Below are 16684 nucleotides of genomic sequence, written 5' to 3'. Positions count from 1 at the left end.
TCTAGTTATTTATATGTTTTTTACTTTAAAATTTATTTGTACCAAATTCCACCACAAATTAATTATATCTATGCTATAGATATTACAAAATTAACTATATAATATTTTATTTATATACACATATATCATTTGTATATAAGTAAATATCTAAATAATTAATAAATAATAGACGAGTCAAGCTTGAACTTGGAATTTTTTTCTCAAACCCTATTAAGCCAAACAAGCCGGGCACAAACTTAACCCAATGTGTTCACGGTTAAGTGCTTCGGTGCGATAAGTTCTAGGACGTTGTGTGTCCTCCTAGAGGTCCCCACCCAGATAACCAAAAACAAAGTCGTAAGTTTTTTATGAGCAAAGTGGACTACATTGGTTAATATTCATATATTGATATATATTATAGCTCGTTTTGTATATTTTTTGTCAACCAAATGCACGATACGCATAAGCAATGAATGCGGTGATTTTATAATAGATGATTCGATATCAAAACAACATATTTGAAAGAGGGATTCGAATCAAAATTTACTGCCACGATCAACAAGAAGGAAAACCGGAAGACCAGCACCGGATTTGAAATTGAAAGTAACATGATCTGAGAAGCCATTGCATGCCTTTTGATTAAACTTAGGATAGACAACAGCACCAGCTAATGTACCTCCATATTGAGGAACACCAAAATTACCAATTGCACATTCATAAGTATCTTTTAAATTTTGTGGTGATGTCACCCTCAAATTATTCTTCTCAACCACAAATCTCCCAAATGTTGATCCACACAACAACAAAACACATATTGCCAACTCTAATTTCATGGTACTTTTATTTCAGTTTCATAAGAAACCGAACAATTGTTTTCGTGTTGAGAATAAGGTGAACGAATTTGGGTTGAAATCTTTAAAAGATGAAACTTTTTTTTATAAATTTGGCATGGATTTCAGTTGAGAATAAGATGAGCAAAAGAAGAGAAAAATGCAAAGGTGTGGAAATGTGTTGTTTGTGACTAAAATACAAGTGTAAATCATAGAGAAGTTTACAGGCATAATTTGATCAAGTCTTTGATGGACAGTTTCTAAATATAGGTTTACTTGGATAAAAATAGGATCTTCATGACACCTAATGTTTTAATATTCATGATATTTATATAAAATTAATCACATATATACACATAAAATGAAAATTTTTAATAACATTCATTGATCTTAAAAGTTATCAATTAGAATTAGTGTTATCAATCGTGTTAGTTTAACAGGTTGCATATTGGCGGGTTGAACTGTTCAACCAAACACAACCCGTATAAAGTATTTGTGTCAAAAACATCAACTCTAATTAACTTGATCACTTAACCCACCGATTGGTGTGTTGTAAAAAAATGAGTTAGAAAGTTCAACCGGAACACAAGACACTTACTAAACGGGTTATATGGCGCAAACCTAATATTTTCGTATCGTGATAAAAATCGACATCCCTAATCAGAAAAATCTGATTAATACACAAACAACAATTCTCAAAAGGTCACTAATTTTGGTGTAATTAATCACTTAAAGGCTATTCCCCCCCCCCCCCCCAGCGGTCCGGTGTGCGTGATTAACTTTTCGACAATACAAGAGGAATCCCTAGAACATTTGTCAAAACAAAATAAATTGCAAGCATGCATACCATAATGAGTAAACCATAGCTCAAAAGTACACATCATGTATGAGCAACTTATAGTTGTCAACATATTTTACATCTGATTGATATTAATATAATCTCATTAGTCATAACTGAGCATCAGCCTGCTTTAGAACACAGATTCAGACATGTGGAACTAAGCCTTATCCACCTGCAACTAGAAAAAAGGTAGAAAATTCTTATAAGCACAAACCAACAAAATGCAGCAAAACGGGCCGGGCTACATAACTAAAATTAAAAAGATATGTTTTTACCTTCATCATAAGAATGAACAACCTCTGATCAAGCTCAAATTTAGCTGCAATTGAGGGGTCACCCCTCAACAACATCAATAAACCGCCAAATGAAACATAAAGGTCCCTGAAAAACACGTGCAGGTAAGATATAAGCCGTCTTGACCATATTTCATTGGATAATCTCATAATCGGATTAATTACATATAAAACTTATACAGTTTCAAAAACTGATATGCATCTTTTAAATTACATGACATCATATATACCTTTTTAAAACACTAAAAATGTAAAATGTTTGGTAGAACTAGTTTTCAATGATATAGCAGGGGACTATATACCAGTTTATTACAAAACTGTCACTAACTTAATCTTAACCATTAAACTGATTTGATCAAGAGCCTAAATTGTTTTCTACGCCTTTAGGCCAAATCCAATTTGTGTGTGTATCTCCGTATGCATACAAATATATACGATATGTGTGGATATATTCATATAGGGTGAGGATCCTAAGAGAACTTTTTGAAATTGAGAACTTTGAGAACCATTTTAAGCCACAAAAAAACCTTTTAAAAAATATTTTAAAAAAATATAAAACAAAGAAAAAACGAAAATTTAAAAAAAGTAAAATAACCAAAAAATTTTATTTTTCATCCCAGTTTCATAAAAAATAAAGAAATATATATAAAAAACACATATGTATATTTGTATTTAATCTCAATTTACATAATGTACACATGTGTATATTATCATTTATCTTAATTGTACAAATGTGTACAAAGAATAACATGTATAAAATTAAAAAAAATAAGTATTATACATATGTGTATAAATTTGCTAAACCGATATTTTTTTTAAATTTTTTTATGAAACCAGGATGAAAAAATAAAAATTTTTGGTTTTTCTACTTTTTCTATTTTCACGTTTATTTCTTATTTTTTAAAAAAGAGTTTATTTTGTAGTCCAAAATGGTTCTCAAAGTTCTCAATTTCAAAATGGTTCTCACATGATCCTAATCCTATTCATATATATACATAAATAATTTTATACGGAAAAAAGCACATAGATACTATAAGAATCAGACATACGCTTTAACATTGGCTCCCGAGCCTTCCTCGGATATCCTATACAACTTTCCGTGCATCACGTAATCAAATTTGTCAGCAAGGGACTTTCTGCCACCCTGGAAATAGAAACAAAATTCCATAAAAAAATCTTGGGCTAAATTATTGTCGAAGTTATATTTTAAAAAAAAATTTAAAAAAAGTGTCAAAAATAAATTACCGGAGTAAAAAATCCACTGTCGGGAGTTCCGTCTAAATTTAAGGTAGTAGCTAAAACCATCATAAACTTGTCACCAACGTGCATAGGATAAACCTCCGTATTCACATCCAGTTGCATGTACATATCGAATTGATCGCTCCTTGCTTCAATGCGATTAACTACAAACAATAAACATTTTATATACTCTTCAATAAGATCAAAACAAAGATAAATAAGATGAAACCGAAACAAAGACTTAACCTTTGTCAAATTTCTTGCCATCGGGATCGAGCTGATCAACCCTAAATATGTCTTCAAACAAAGTTTCAACCATCCTTCAGACACGAATTAAATTCACCTATAAAACAGAAACTTACTAATTCAAACGTATTATGCTATTGCACAGGGGTGAGAGAAATAACCAAACCAAACTGTTAGCATAAACCAAACCGAACCGAAATTAACACAAAACCGAAGTAACAGAAAATTGGTTATCGGTTTTTTTTTTTTTACATCCTCGGGTTCGCTAAGCAGTTAACGCGGAAAAATATCGGATATTGGCCAAGGACCGATATTTGAGATATCGGTAATTTAAATATGATGTAAAATTCACATATATAGCAACTTAACACTAATAATTCAGTAAACTCTCCTCCTACCAGGCTACCATTAACAAATTAACCTTTAACAACTTGCAGAACACTAACAACCGTAGCAAGTAGGAACTGATTTAGACTTAAAACACTAACATTGAACACTAAAAATTGATAATTAAGACTTAAAACACTGATATCGGGAATATTGGTGATACATCAGTCAAATATCAGTCAATATCGCCGATATTATCGGTACCGATAGTTTACCAACCGATATATCAGCGATATCGACTGCATAGTATTTTTCATATAAAATCCAGCTTTTATACCTCCATTTAATAATGAATTTCATGTTTTGCGGCTCAATTTCAGGTAATTATACATAAATTTAATGTATTTATACCTCCGTTTCGTGTATTTCTAAGAAAAAGTTTTAGCCTAGCTTTAGTTTTGGTTATTAACCAGAGTTAACAAAACCGAACCAAAAACCGACTGACTAACAGAATTAACTGGACCGAACCAAAAACCGACAAATTAACGGAACTGAATCCAGCCAGCTACCTTTGGTTTCAGTTTTCGGTTTCTTCAAATAACCGAATAAAAAACCGAGAAACTAACCAAACCGATCACTAGGCATTCAGCTATATATGATATATGCTCACACCTAATTGAATTGAATTGAATTGAATTGAATTGAATTGATCAAAATTAAACCTAATTCATTCAACATAATCAATAACTAACTAACTAACAGGTTCTTAACGATGATGACGGAAAACATAATTAGATTGATGGAACTTACAGGTGATTACTGGACGAGCAGAACTGGACTACTGAATGGTCTGTTAGGGTTTATATTATTCTAAATCGGGTTATCGGGTCGGTAAGTTGAAATGGGCCCAATACTAATGGATGACAGACATCATCATGGACCTGGGCCTAACTAAAGGTGCATAAATCGGGTTTTTCAAACACCGGTTTCGGGTATGAAACCGGGTTCGAGTATTGGAAAATCAGGTATTAGCAATACCCGAGTCGGGTCCGGGTCCGGGTATTGTCTCTAACAACCATACCCTATGCATCGGGTTTGGGCCGGGTATAGAACCGGGTATTTGAATCCCTTGTTTTCGGATATTGAAAAAACCTATTTTCGGGTTTTTTCAGGATTTTTTCCGGGTATTTTTCGGGTATAAACTGGATTTTTTAGGGTTGTACTTTTTAGGGGTTTTTTTCGGGTAATTTTCATATATTTTTCGGGTATAGATCTGGTAATTAAAAACCCCGGTTTCGGGTATTACCAGGTACAAATCGGGTCCGGTTCGGGTACAGGTTTTGGTACCGAAATGCATACTCCATTCGTATCATGCAGGTATGGTCGGGAACGTGTTCGGGTATTAAAACCCCGGATATAAAAAAACCTGGTTCCGGGTTTTTTTTCAGGTCCGGTTACGGGTTTGGGTTTTTTGTTCACCTCTAGGCCTAACTACTATCATAATATAATTTTAATATCTATTAAACGAAGTGGAGTGCCCGGTGTTTACGTCCTCTTGAGAAGTTAGTTGGTCAAGTGGTAAGAGGCATGTCCTGTCCTCCCTTACCTTAGTGAAAACACGAGTACGATTCTCACTTGGACCAATTCAAATGACATTTGGACGAATCAAGGCTTTTAATCACAAATTTAAACCTGACAGTGTTTACAGATTCCCACTTGGGCCAATTTGATGTATATAGCAACACACATAAAGACTCAAGTCTAGCTTTAAGCTAGTTAAGATTACGAGACGTTCACGGTCTGATTCAAATTTATCTTGATACAAATACTACGGGTAACCAAAACCGGTTGAGTTGGTTAGCTAGGTCGAATCAATCAAACCATCCAACAGCCACAATCGAACCATATAAATCTCAAACCCACCGCTTTAATTCGGCTTAGACATTTTTTATCGCGTTCTACACATGCAAAAAAAAAAAAAGTCAACTACTAGTGTGCTTTCTAATTTCTATCATCATTCAACATCTTACAACTCCATGGTATATTCAAACCAGTTAGTAACCCTTTTATACATACACGACACACGACATAAAACAACAACATCGTTTGTTCATTCTCGTTTGTCTTCTGCAAGAACCTCAGTTAGCCCGATAAGATGATCAGTGGAACCCAGCCCTTTCTTTTCCTTCCTTTCCATCATTGTCGTTCCAGCTTCACCGCCGTCCACTTTCACTCCTGTTGTAAGTGATATCGCCTCCTCGTCATAGTCATCTCCTGTATCCCCTGCATACGCATATCTAGAATCCACATGAAAAAACATGTTATTCCTTAAACTTTACAAAACTAAACACTATTGTAAACCCGAGTAGGAAAATGGGTATAAACGTGTTTGCAGGTAGAGGTGTAAATGAGGCAAGATGCTAATGAGCTACTTGATATCGGCTAGCTAAAAGCTCGAATTGAGCCGAGATTAAACAAGCTTGAGCATAAAAACAAAAGCTTGTTTAAAATAACAAGCCCGAGACTGAGCTTCACTTATCAAGTTCGAGCTGGCTAGCAAGCTTAAACGAGCCCAGTTTTTGTATATATTTTATTTAAAAATATATATTTATGAAAGCTAATATTATATATAAAATATGATAAAAAAACTAAATAATATGCTATATTATTTATATAAATTATAATTAAAATATATTAAAACTTATAAGTTTATATATACAGACAAGTTAAGCTCCAGCTTTGAAAACTACGCACCAGCCGAGCTCGAGCTTTGGAAAAAAAGCTTGAAACAAGCCGAGCTCAAGCCTAGACGAGCTAAGACTCGGTTTGTTTAGAACCCTACTTGCAAACACTGCTTCTGTCTGTTACGAGCAGTGTAGAGAGAGAGAGAGTGAGAGAGAGAAACAAACAGAATTAGGTATCAATTTCATAGATGATCCCCAATTACAACAGAGTTAGGTATATAACGAACGTAACAGACTCGTCAACTATTTACAACACAGACCCTCACTGTTACTACACTGACACAACGACCCTTCCTACTTTCAACAATTACAAAAGAACCCTCTTATATTTTCTATTTCGTATCATTACACCCCGCCCAATTAAAGTCTTGACCTCAAGACTTAAATTCGGGAAAACGTAACTTGAATTCTGCAACATCTTCCCAAGTAGCCTCTGAAACTGGAAGCGAATGCCAATGAACCAAAACTTGCGTTGAAGCCCGATGACCTTTTTTGTACACTCGTTGTTCTAGAATTGTAGCAAGTTGAAACTTAAATCTTGGTTCAACAGGAATGGGAATAACCTGTTGAGTGAGACATGAAATGTGTGATGAACTTGAACATCATTTGTAAGCCACTGGACCCATTCTTTCAAGCACCAAAAATGGGCCATAGTACTTAGGAGACAATTTTGAAAATTTATTATATCTCATAGTAGATTGACAATAGGGATGGATCTTAACAAATACCCAATCACCAATGTCAAACACTCGTTCAGAACGTTGTCGATCTGCCAATTGTTTCATTCTATTCTTAGCCCGAAGTAAATACTGTTTAAGAATAGAAATCATTTCTTCCCTATCACAGCATAACTCATCGACTGCTGCCACTCTAGCATCTTTAGGAATATAAGGTATGAATAAGGGTGGTGCATAACCATATAAAGCCTGAAAAGGTGTCATATTGATGCTTGAATGATGGCTAGTGTTGTACCACCATTCCGCAAGGGATAACCATTTACACCAATCCTTCTCTTTACCCATAACCATACACCTCAAGTACGATTCTAAACATCTGTTTACAATTTCAGTTTGTCCGTTTGTCTGTGGATAGTAGGCAGTGGATAAAGCTAAGGTGACTCCATGTAACCGTGTGAACTCCTTCCAGAAGTTGCTCAGAAAAATTGGATCTCTATCCGAGACTATAGTGTCGGGCCACCCATGCAACTTAAACACATAGTCTAAAAAAACTTGAGCTACAGCTGTGGCTGAATATGGATGGCTTAATGGAATGAAGTGAGCATGCTTGGTAAGTCTATCCACCACTACAAAAATAGTGTCTATACCTTGAGATATTGGCAGTCCACCAATGAAATCCATTGATATGTCTGAAAAGATGAATTTTGGAGTGTCAAGAGGTTGCAACAAACCGGGACTAGCCACATGTTCAGATTTAGATCTTTGGCAGACTTCACATTCTTTGATAAATTGTCTGACATGTTTAGAGACCCCTTTCCATGTAACAAAGTCTTTAATTCTCTGCAAGGTTGAATGGACACCTGAGTGACCAGCCATTGGAGTTGAATGACAAAGGGTAATTATGTCATTTTGCAGCTGATCATCTTTGCCCACCATTAAACTGTTACCTTTGATTAAGGTATGACCGGTCCATTTATAATTTCTAACTAACTGCCCTTCTTTTAACCTTGCAATAATATTCTTGAGCTTCTCATCATTGGACCAGTTCTCCAATGTAGCTTTAATTCTATCAAATAGGGATTCATCCTATACTCTTGACAAGGCATCAGCAGCCAAATTTTCACAACCTTTTTTGTATGAAATTTCGTAATCATACCCCAACATTTTAGACAGCCAAACATGTTGCAGAGGTGTAGTGACCCTCTGATTAAGTAAAAACTTCAAACTTTTTTGATCAGTTTTTATGATAAAATGACCCATGGATAAGTAATGATGCCACTGCTTGACTGCAAATAGGATGGCCATCAATTCCTTTTCGTAAACTGACCAAGTTAGTTGTTTTGGTGAGAGCGCTTTACTGATAAAGGCTATAGGATGCTGATGCTGCATAAGAACTGCACCTATACCTTTCGCTGAGGCATCTGTTTCTAACACAAAGGGTAGGGTGAAATCTGGTAAAGCCAACACAGGTGGAGATATGAGAGCTTGTTTAAGTTGGTTAAACGACATAGTGGCTTCATTCGACCATTTAAAAGAATCTTTCTTAAGCAGATCAGTTAAGGGTTTTGCCAATATGCCAAAAGATTTGATAAATCTTCTGTAATACCCTACAATTCCCAAAAAACCCCTCAATTGTTTAATGGATGAAGATATAGGCCAAGCTTTAATTGCTTCTACCTTTTTAGGATCAGTTGAAACACCACCATTGGAAATTATGTGGCCTAAATACTCAACATTAGTGCCACCAAAACTGCACTTAGATTGTTTAGCATACAACTTATGCAACCGAAACAGTTGGAACACCTCCTCTAAATGTACCAAATGCTGATCCAAAGAGCTGCTATAGACCAAAATATCATCAAAAAACACTAGTACGCTCTTCCTCAATAATTGATGAAATGTTGTGTTCATCAATGACTGAAATGTAGCAGGAGCGTTTGTGAGGCCAAATGGCATCACCAGAAACTCATAGTGTCCCTGACGAGTTCTGAGTTCTGAAAGCGGTTTTATGGATATCAGCCTCATTCATTCTTATTTGATGGTACCCAGATCTAAGATCCAACTTAGAAAACACTTTCGCTCCCCCTAATTCATCAAATAGTTCCTCTATCAAAGGAATAGGGAATCTATTTTTTATAGTTGCATTGTTAAGCTTTCGATAATCAATGCATAGTCTCCAAGTATTGTCTTTTTTCTTAACCAAGACCACTGGAGCAGCAAAAGGACTAGAGCTATTTCTGATCACCCCTGTATCAAGCATTTCTTGAACAGATTGTTCAATGATATCTTTTTGCATTGCCTGATACCTATAACTTTTTTGATTAATAACCGTACCTTCATCTTGCAATGGTATTTTATGGTCACAATCCCTATGGGGTGGTAAACCAGATGGAGTTTTGAAGATATCTTCATATTCTTGTAAGAGTGAATCCAACTTAGGTTCTACCATAGCGTTTGTTATAGCAGCAGAGTGCTGGAATTGACTGTTCTGCCCTTCAGAAGTGTGCAGTTTAATACTCAGTAATTGAGCCTTAGAAACATCTCCTTTATGTAGCAATTCATGCATCTTTATGTTGGAACATAAAGAGATATTATTATCACAACCCTTAAGCTGATGATCTATACCATCAATCTTGAATTGCATGGTGAGATTTTTGAAATTCCACACAATATTGTCAAGATTGAGTAACCATTGCACACCCAAAACCATGTCATAGTTTTCAAGTGGAATAACAAATACATCAGCTCTGAACCACATACCTTGCATAGCCCATTGAAAATCCGGACAAATCTTAACACAGTCTAACTGATTTCCATTGGCTACCCCTACCGTCATACTCTTAATCTCTTTTAGAGGACAGTTCAGTTTTTTGGCTAAATTTTCATTGATAAAATTGTGTGTTGATCCAGAGTCGATTAATACATGGATTTGTCGTGTTCCTACAGTACCCATAACCCTCATGGTGGAATAGGAATGAATTCCTGTTAGAGCATGAATAGAGATTTGAGGCTCTAAATTGATGGGTTCACAAGGTGTAACAGGTTCATGTGTTTGAATGATCTCTTCGTCATTTCCTATTACTTCTAATACAAACAATTGTTTATTCCTACAATTGTGTGTTGGAGTGTATTTTTCATTACACCAAAAACACTCCCCTTTGGATCTCTTATTTTCCATTTCTTTACTAGAAAATCTTCTGGTTGTTAATTTTTGGCTAGTAGGTGGAGTAGGAAGCAAGGGTAAATGGGAGGTGTGAACTGGTGGTTTGACAGTAGACAATGGTGTAGGGTTAAGGGTAGAACTGGAATTATTAAAAGGTTTGGCATAGGTTTTAGGCTGATATGAGACTTTTAAATTGGTTGCATTCTGCTTCTTGGCAAGCAAGTATGCTTCTTTCATGGTTTTTGGATCAAACATGCCTATAGGACCTCCTATTTCAGGTTTTAATCCCTTAAGAAAAATACTAACAGCATATTCTTCAGCTATTGTAACCCTAAGCAAGTTTTCATCAAATTGGTCACAAAAATCTTCTAATAATCCGGTTTGGACGGTAGAAATGAGAATACCCATAGCATCATTGAAAAGAGTAGATGAAAAACGGTCAGTAATGGTTCTTGAGTACTCAGACCAAGACACAGTAGCAATTTGTCTGTTTTTGATGAAATTATTATGCCACTTCATTGCTTTACCCTCCAAATTGATAACAGCATAACGTACCTTGTAATTTTCAGGAGTCTCATCGACATCAAAGAAATGTTCGCATTTACAGATCCAGTCCTCCACTTCCTCTGTAACGTTGAATTTGGGGAATTCGATTTTGCCTAATCGAAACAGTCTTTCTGTTCTTGAGTTATTGAAATTTTGATTCGCCGTCTGATTTGCATCTGGATTGCTTGTTGAATTGTTGTTATTTACCAATTTGTCAAGAATTTGACGAATGTCGGTGAATGACTGCTCAGCCTTCTCAACGAACGCGTCAAACTTCAACAACGACGTGTGATGATCTCTAAGGGTTTTATCGACTTCTGCTTGACTTCTTGTTGTCGTCATCGTGAATTGAATGAATACTGGTACGAATTGGAATTCCGGTGGAAAGAATTGAACTCCGGTGATCAGAATTCAAAGATAGAATCGAAAATCGGAATCGCGATTATAAAACTAGACTTATTACAATAACTATATAAAGTCGTTGCCCTTTAAAAACTGTATTTTTGCGGCTTTCAAACCATTTGACTTGTTCTGACTTTTGAATGAAGCATAACATGAATCAACCAAGGATACAAGTAAACGGGCAAAACCAGCCACTTCTATTTTGTCCAATAAATTTAATAGAATACCCTCCAAGAATGAAGTTAAAGAATCTTGTGAACCCATATCAACATTACTCGTTTTGTGTTATTATGACAATGGGAAAATAAAATGGCGGTAAAAAATTGTCAAATTGGAAATTCAATTACGAAAGAAAGAGTTTTATACAATTTAAAAGGAAACATAGATAAGAAATAGAGGGGGCAAAATGGGAATATAAAGGGGTCAGTTCAAAACAGGTAAATTTTTGTAAGGCTTAGGTTAGCCCAAACTACTTTTTGTACAAAATTGTAATTATCAACAAATAAAAAGATTACCTAGTGGGATTGCGGGAAGGAGCCCAAAGAACGCATATAACTACCAAAAGAAAGAAAGCAAGCAGTGACCAGACAGCAGGGATAATCCAGGAAATACGCCATAGCTCGCTTATTGGGTCGGTTGCATTAAAGTATAACTGTAGCATTCATTGATGAATTACAATTAGAAGAAATAATAAATCCACAATTATATCTTATAAAAATATAAATGGTACCTCATACCCAATCCAAGCAATGGAAATAAGCACAAAAAGAGCAAGTGCGTTTGTGAACTTTCTGTAAACCTCCAGTTTTGCAATGCTTCTCCTCATCTAATAATAAATATCATATTTAACACACAGATATTTAATGCCAAATACGTAAGAGATTGAACATAAAGTCACATTATTACTGAAATAATAGAAGTGTTTTTTGATGCATACGGCCTCCTAAATCACATTATATAAAACAATATCCAACTGTAACTGAAATAAACTAACCATATATCACTTATATCAAAATGTAAAAGAAAAAAAACATAAAGTGTTTTCAGGAGGCCTGTAAAAGAACCGAACGAGCACGAAGAAAGCATTTTCATGTTCATTCGTTTAACTTTATCCGCACAATCAAACACAAGCAATTAAACGAATGGGGTTTTCTTGGTCATGCTCGTTTGCTAAAAAGATGTGTATGGCCCTGTTCATTTATGTCTGTTTGTTAACAGTATAAGCGAACGGTTCAAAAACATAAATGAATAAACATAACTTAACATAGAAAAAAGAACATAACTGAACTAAAACCAATTAAAAGTAAATGTGAACGTGTTAGGCCAAAAAAACATTTTCAAAAATAGTAGTAGTAATGGGTAAAACATTAAAATTAATACATTAACGAATGTATTCATTTAAAACGAATTTAAATGAATAAACATAAGTGAACGTTCACAAACATAAATGAACGATTAAGACACGTGTAGATGTTTGTTTGTGGATTTGTAAACGAACTTCCCACTGCACAGTTCACTTCAATTCGCCTACAGCAGTTCAACCCAACAAGGTTTCGACCCATACAAAAAAAAGATTATTTTTTTAAATGAATTCATTAGGAAGAAAACATTACCTGAAGCTTCTCCAACGTCTTGGATAAAGAAGAAAATATCCACAAAATAAACCAAGCATCCAAAAACGCAACCGGCAACACAAAGTACAATTTCGTCCTTCCAGAAAAATCATTAATATTCCCCAAATGTTCAACAACCTCAAGCGACTCAGAAACAACAAAATAAGCAAAACCGAGTATCAACACTTTCGAGGTCACACCACCTAGCGTGGGCCTCACCACACCGTATCCCATCGCCACCACCAACAACAATAACCGAGAAAGCGTCTTTTTAACAGCACTAATTGTAACCGCCCATAAAGTAATACCCACGGGCCGACTGCCGGTAACACTAAGATTTGAATAATCAAAGTACCAAAACGCCATTTCACACATCCCAAGAGCAATTACAGCCGAGATATGATAATGCAATTGCATTATATCTTTCCAAAATTGCACAAATCGTAAAAACCAACCAAGCCCGAGAATAAGATAAGCTAACGACATGAACCCATAAAACGTCATCAACGGAACCATTTTCCCGGGTAAATACCCGTCGGGATTTCGCCACACGGTTTTTCCGGTTATTGTTGTACCTTTGAGTTGTGGATCACAATACATAAAATAAAGATAATACATACCAGTTTTATCTATCTCAACCGATTGAGGAGTCATTTTAACTTCTTGATTATTTCCTTCAAAGAAGGTTTGGATACGTTTCGGCCATTCAGGGTTATTTTCGTCTTTTTGGATAATAACTTCGCCTACTGTGCAGGATCTCTCTGCTGAAAGCTTTGGGTTGCAACATAACACATTGGAATTGTTTTTCAGAAAATTGCCACCGATTCGTTCGGTATCTTTTACCTCGAATATAATTGCTTCAATTAACCCGGTTCTACTCTGCATCTCATTTTGAATTTTGGCTGATTCAGCTGTCCTTTTGAAGGATACACTTTCAAATCTGAAATGTCAAGATAAAAGCTTTTAAATCTTTTACTCAATTTAAATATCATCAGATTTCAGTATGGGTATACATATTTGAGCACAGCGAACAAATGCACAAGAAGGCGATATAAGACTGACATAATAAGAAACAATTTATTGGAGTTATAATACAACTTAAAAGTCTACTTATAATGCCAAAAACCTCCTAGATAGTTTTATTCTAAGAGTTTGACTATTATTGTATCTACTAGTCAAGAGTCGTATTGTTATTTTAGTCATAACTAATGCACTAGTCATTTTCTAATTTCTAATAATAAACAAAACAAAAAATTGCTTGCAGCTCAGCCTGACTTGACTTAATTCGATCTCTGGTCAGCGCATTAAGATCCATTATGAGATCAATTATAGGAAATTAGTTAAAATAAGCACTGTTACAGCGAGGAGTCAATACTCAATAGTATATAAACTGTATAATACACATTAATGATTAAAACATTAATATAAGATGTCCATATAAGTATATAACTTCATTAATCAAAAGTTTCTCCGCAACTAAAAATTAAAATTTTCAGCATACCTAAAGAAGCTAAACTTATGGCTAGCAGAAATAAATCAAACATTTAAGAAAATGAATCTTGGCTTGTAAACGAACTGTTCTCGGTGGGACGTTCGTTTATATATGTCTATTTAATAAACAAACCAACTCGAACAAATATGTTTTGTTCATTTAATTAAACAAACGAACAGGAACACGCGTTTTCGCACTTCAATAATGTAGCTGGTGAACGTCCGTTTATGTTCTTAGTTTACGTTTGTTCCTTCATGTGCTGTCCAATCATGTTATAGTTTATTTGTTCATGCTCGTTTATAGGTTTTAAACAAACGACCATGAACAAACACGAAAACGCCTACCATTCAACTTCCTTATCTTAACTTATATTCGTTTACGTGTGTTCAATTACGTCCGTTTTAGTTCATTTGTTTATATCCGTGTGCTTGAACTGTTTGTTTAGGTTTTAAACAAACAAACAAACAAACACGAAAACGACCGTTGAGTCCGTTTACAGGCCTGAAAACAACTAATAACATCCCTATCAATTCTATACACTGTCCTCACATATTCAATCACTCAGTCAACCTTCAATTTCAGTCACCTTAATAATAACAATAACAACAATAACAATAACAATAACAATTTCAATAACAATAACAATAACAATAATAATAATAATAATAATAGCTAATAATAATAATAATAATAATAATGATAATGATAATGATAATATAATAATAATAATAATGCTAATAATAATAATAATAATCATAATGATAATGCTAATAATAATAATAACTGTAAAAAAACCTAATGAAGGATTTGCCGGCGAGAGGTTTAATATCGGTGTTGTTGAGATCATGATCTTCGTGACGTTTAGAGGCGAATAAGCCTTCGCTGCCGCCGTGAAAGAGGTAGGCGTTCAACTGTGGCGTGAATAACTCGCGGCGGTACTCGTGAATCGAAGCTTTGATCGGTGCAATTGAGAAGCTGAAGAAGAATAATAATAATAATATTATAAAACCTAGGTACAGTAATAATCGATCGCCATTGTAGAGTCTCATTTCTCTCTGTATGTAATGTATATCTGTGTGTGTGTGTAATGAATACTCTAGAGCTCGGTTACGGACTTCCGAGTTCCGATACGAACGTCGGGTAGGTAATTTTTTAATCGTTGATAGTTACGAAAACGGAAATGTCGGTTTTTGAGTTTTTTAAAACATTTTGGTTTCGGATGTTTTGGTTTTTTGTTATGATTCGGTTTTGGTTTTTGAGCTTGAAAATTTTGGGTCGAATAGAATAAAAAGAGTTGGTTAAAAAATAAATGGTTTTTTTTTTCCGAATATTTCGGTTTTGATGTTTGGTTTCCGTTTTTGGGTTATGTTTGGCTCGGTTTGGTGTTGGTTTTTTCTGTTTTGATATTAGGGTTGGAAAATTTTGGGCTGTGGATAAAAAGAGGTTGGCAAAAATAATGAATTTGGTTTTTTTGGTTTTGATGCTTGGTTTAGGTTTGGTTTTGTTTTTTTGGTTTATGGTTGGTTTGGTTTTTCAGGTTTTGATATCTAGGCTTGAAAATTTTGGGGTGAATAAAAAAGGTTGGTCAAAATTAATGATTTTTTTCGGTTTTGATATTAGGTTTAGGTTCAATTCGGTTTTGGTTATTTCGAATTTTATATTATGTTCAATTCGGTTATGGTTTTTCCGACTTTGATATCTTGGCTTGAAAATTTTGGGCCGAATAAAAAAAGTTTGTCAAAAATAATGAATTTGGTTTTTCGGTTTTGATTTACGTTAGGTTTGGTTTTGGTTTTTTCGTGTTTTTTGTTTATGTTTGTTTCTATTTTGATATTTGGACTTGAAAATTTAGACCAAATAAGAAGTTGGGCAAAAGCTAAATGAATTTGGGCCCACTTAATGAAATTGGGCCTAAAAGTAGTGGATCGTGGATGCATGGTAAGTTGGTAACAATAATATTCATTCTTTGTGACAAATCACATCATAGAAATTAGAATTAGAATGAAAAAATAATTGAAATTATGTATCTGTTTTGCAAATATAGGAAAATTCGAGTTTAAGAACTGATTCAACATGTTTTTTAAAATATTCCTTTTGATAAGAATACATAATTGAGTGGGAATCCTATACAATTCTAAAGAAAAGCTAGTATGAATCATGTCCCAATATCCATCTCTTTGGCCATTAGGCCATGCACCTAATGTTACAAAAGCAAGAGCACTACTAAAATAATCTATATTATATGTGTTTTAATTATAATATCAAGGAGCATAAATGAAAAAAAATTACATA

At 34.5% G+C, this 16684-nt stretch overlaps 2 protein-coding genes across 3 annotated transcripts; both read right to left on the bottom strand.

Moving 5' to 3' along the window:
- Positions 1 to 1618: 1618 nt before the first annotated feature.
- Positions 1619 to 3604, bottom strand: LOC143604188 (DNA-directed RNA polymerases II and V subunit 8A-like). Of its 2 annotated transcripts, none has more exons than XM_077080746.1 (5): positions 3429 to 3604; positions 3189 to 3346; positions 2993 to 3087; positions 1926 to 2031; positions 1619 to 1828 (listed from the first exon to the last, which is right to left on the bottom strand). In XM_077080746.1, the coding sequence occupies exons 1-5, from the start codon at positions 3499 to 3501 to the stop codon at positions 1808 to 1810; spliced, it is 453 nt and encodes a 150-aa protein (XP_076936861.1). In that variant the 5' UTR covers positions 3502 to 3604; the 3' UTR covers positions 1619 to 1807. The 2 variants fall into 2 exon arrangements, with proteins under 2 accessions (XP_076936861.1, XP_076936862.1); XM_077080747.1 differs by having other exon boundaries at positions 1625 to 1822; positions 3429 to 3602.
- Positions 3605 to 5740: 2136 nt separating this feature from the next.
- LOC143604186 (uncharacterized) lies at positions 5741 to 15450 on the bottom strand. Its single transcript, XM_077080744.1, has 5 exons — positions 15188 to 15450; positions 12901 to 13840; positions 12018 to 12113; positions 11803 to 11939; positions 5741 to 6052 (listed from the first exon to the last, which is right to left on the bottom strand). The coding sequence occupies exons 1-5, from the start codon at positions 15439 to 15441 to the stop codon at positions 5866 to 5868; spliced, it is 1614 nt and encodes a 537-aa protein (XP_076936859.1). The 5' UTR covers positions 15442 to 15450; the 3' UTR covers positions 5741 to 5865.
- Positions 15451 to 16684: the final 1234 nt, after the last annotated feature.

This window comes from Bidens hawaiensis, unplaced genomic scaffold, assembly GCF_021521415.1.
Source record: "Bidens hawaiensis isolate Kalapana, Puna unplaced genomic scaffold, B.hawaiensis_p1.1 tig00064144_1, whole genome shotgun sequence".
NCBI lineage: Eukaryota > Viridiplantae > Streptophyta > Magnoliopsida > Asterales > Asteraceae > Bidens > Bidens hawaiensis.
Note: the sequence above shows the minus strand (reverse complement) of the source record. Positions and strands in the feature narration are given on the sequence as shown.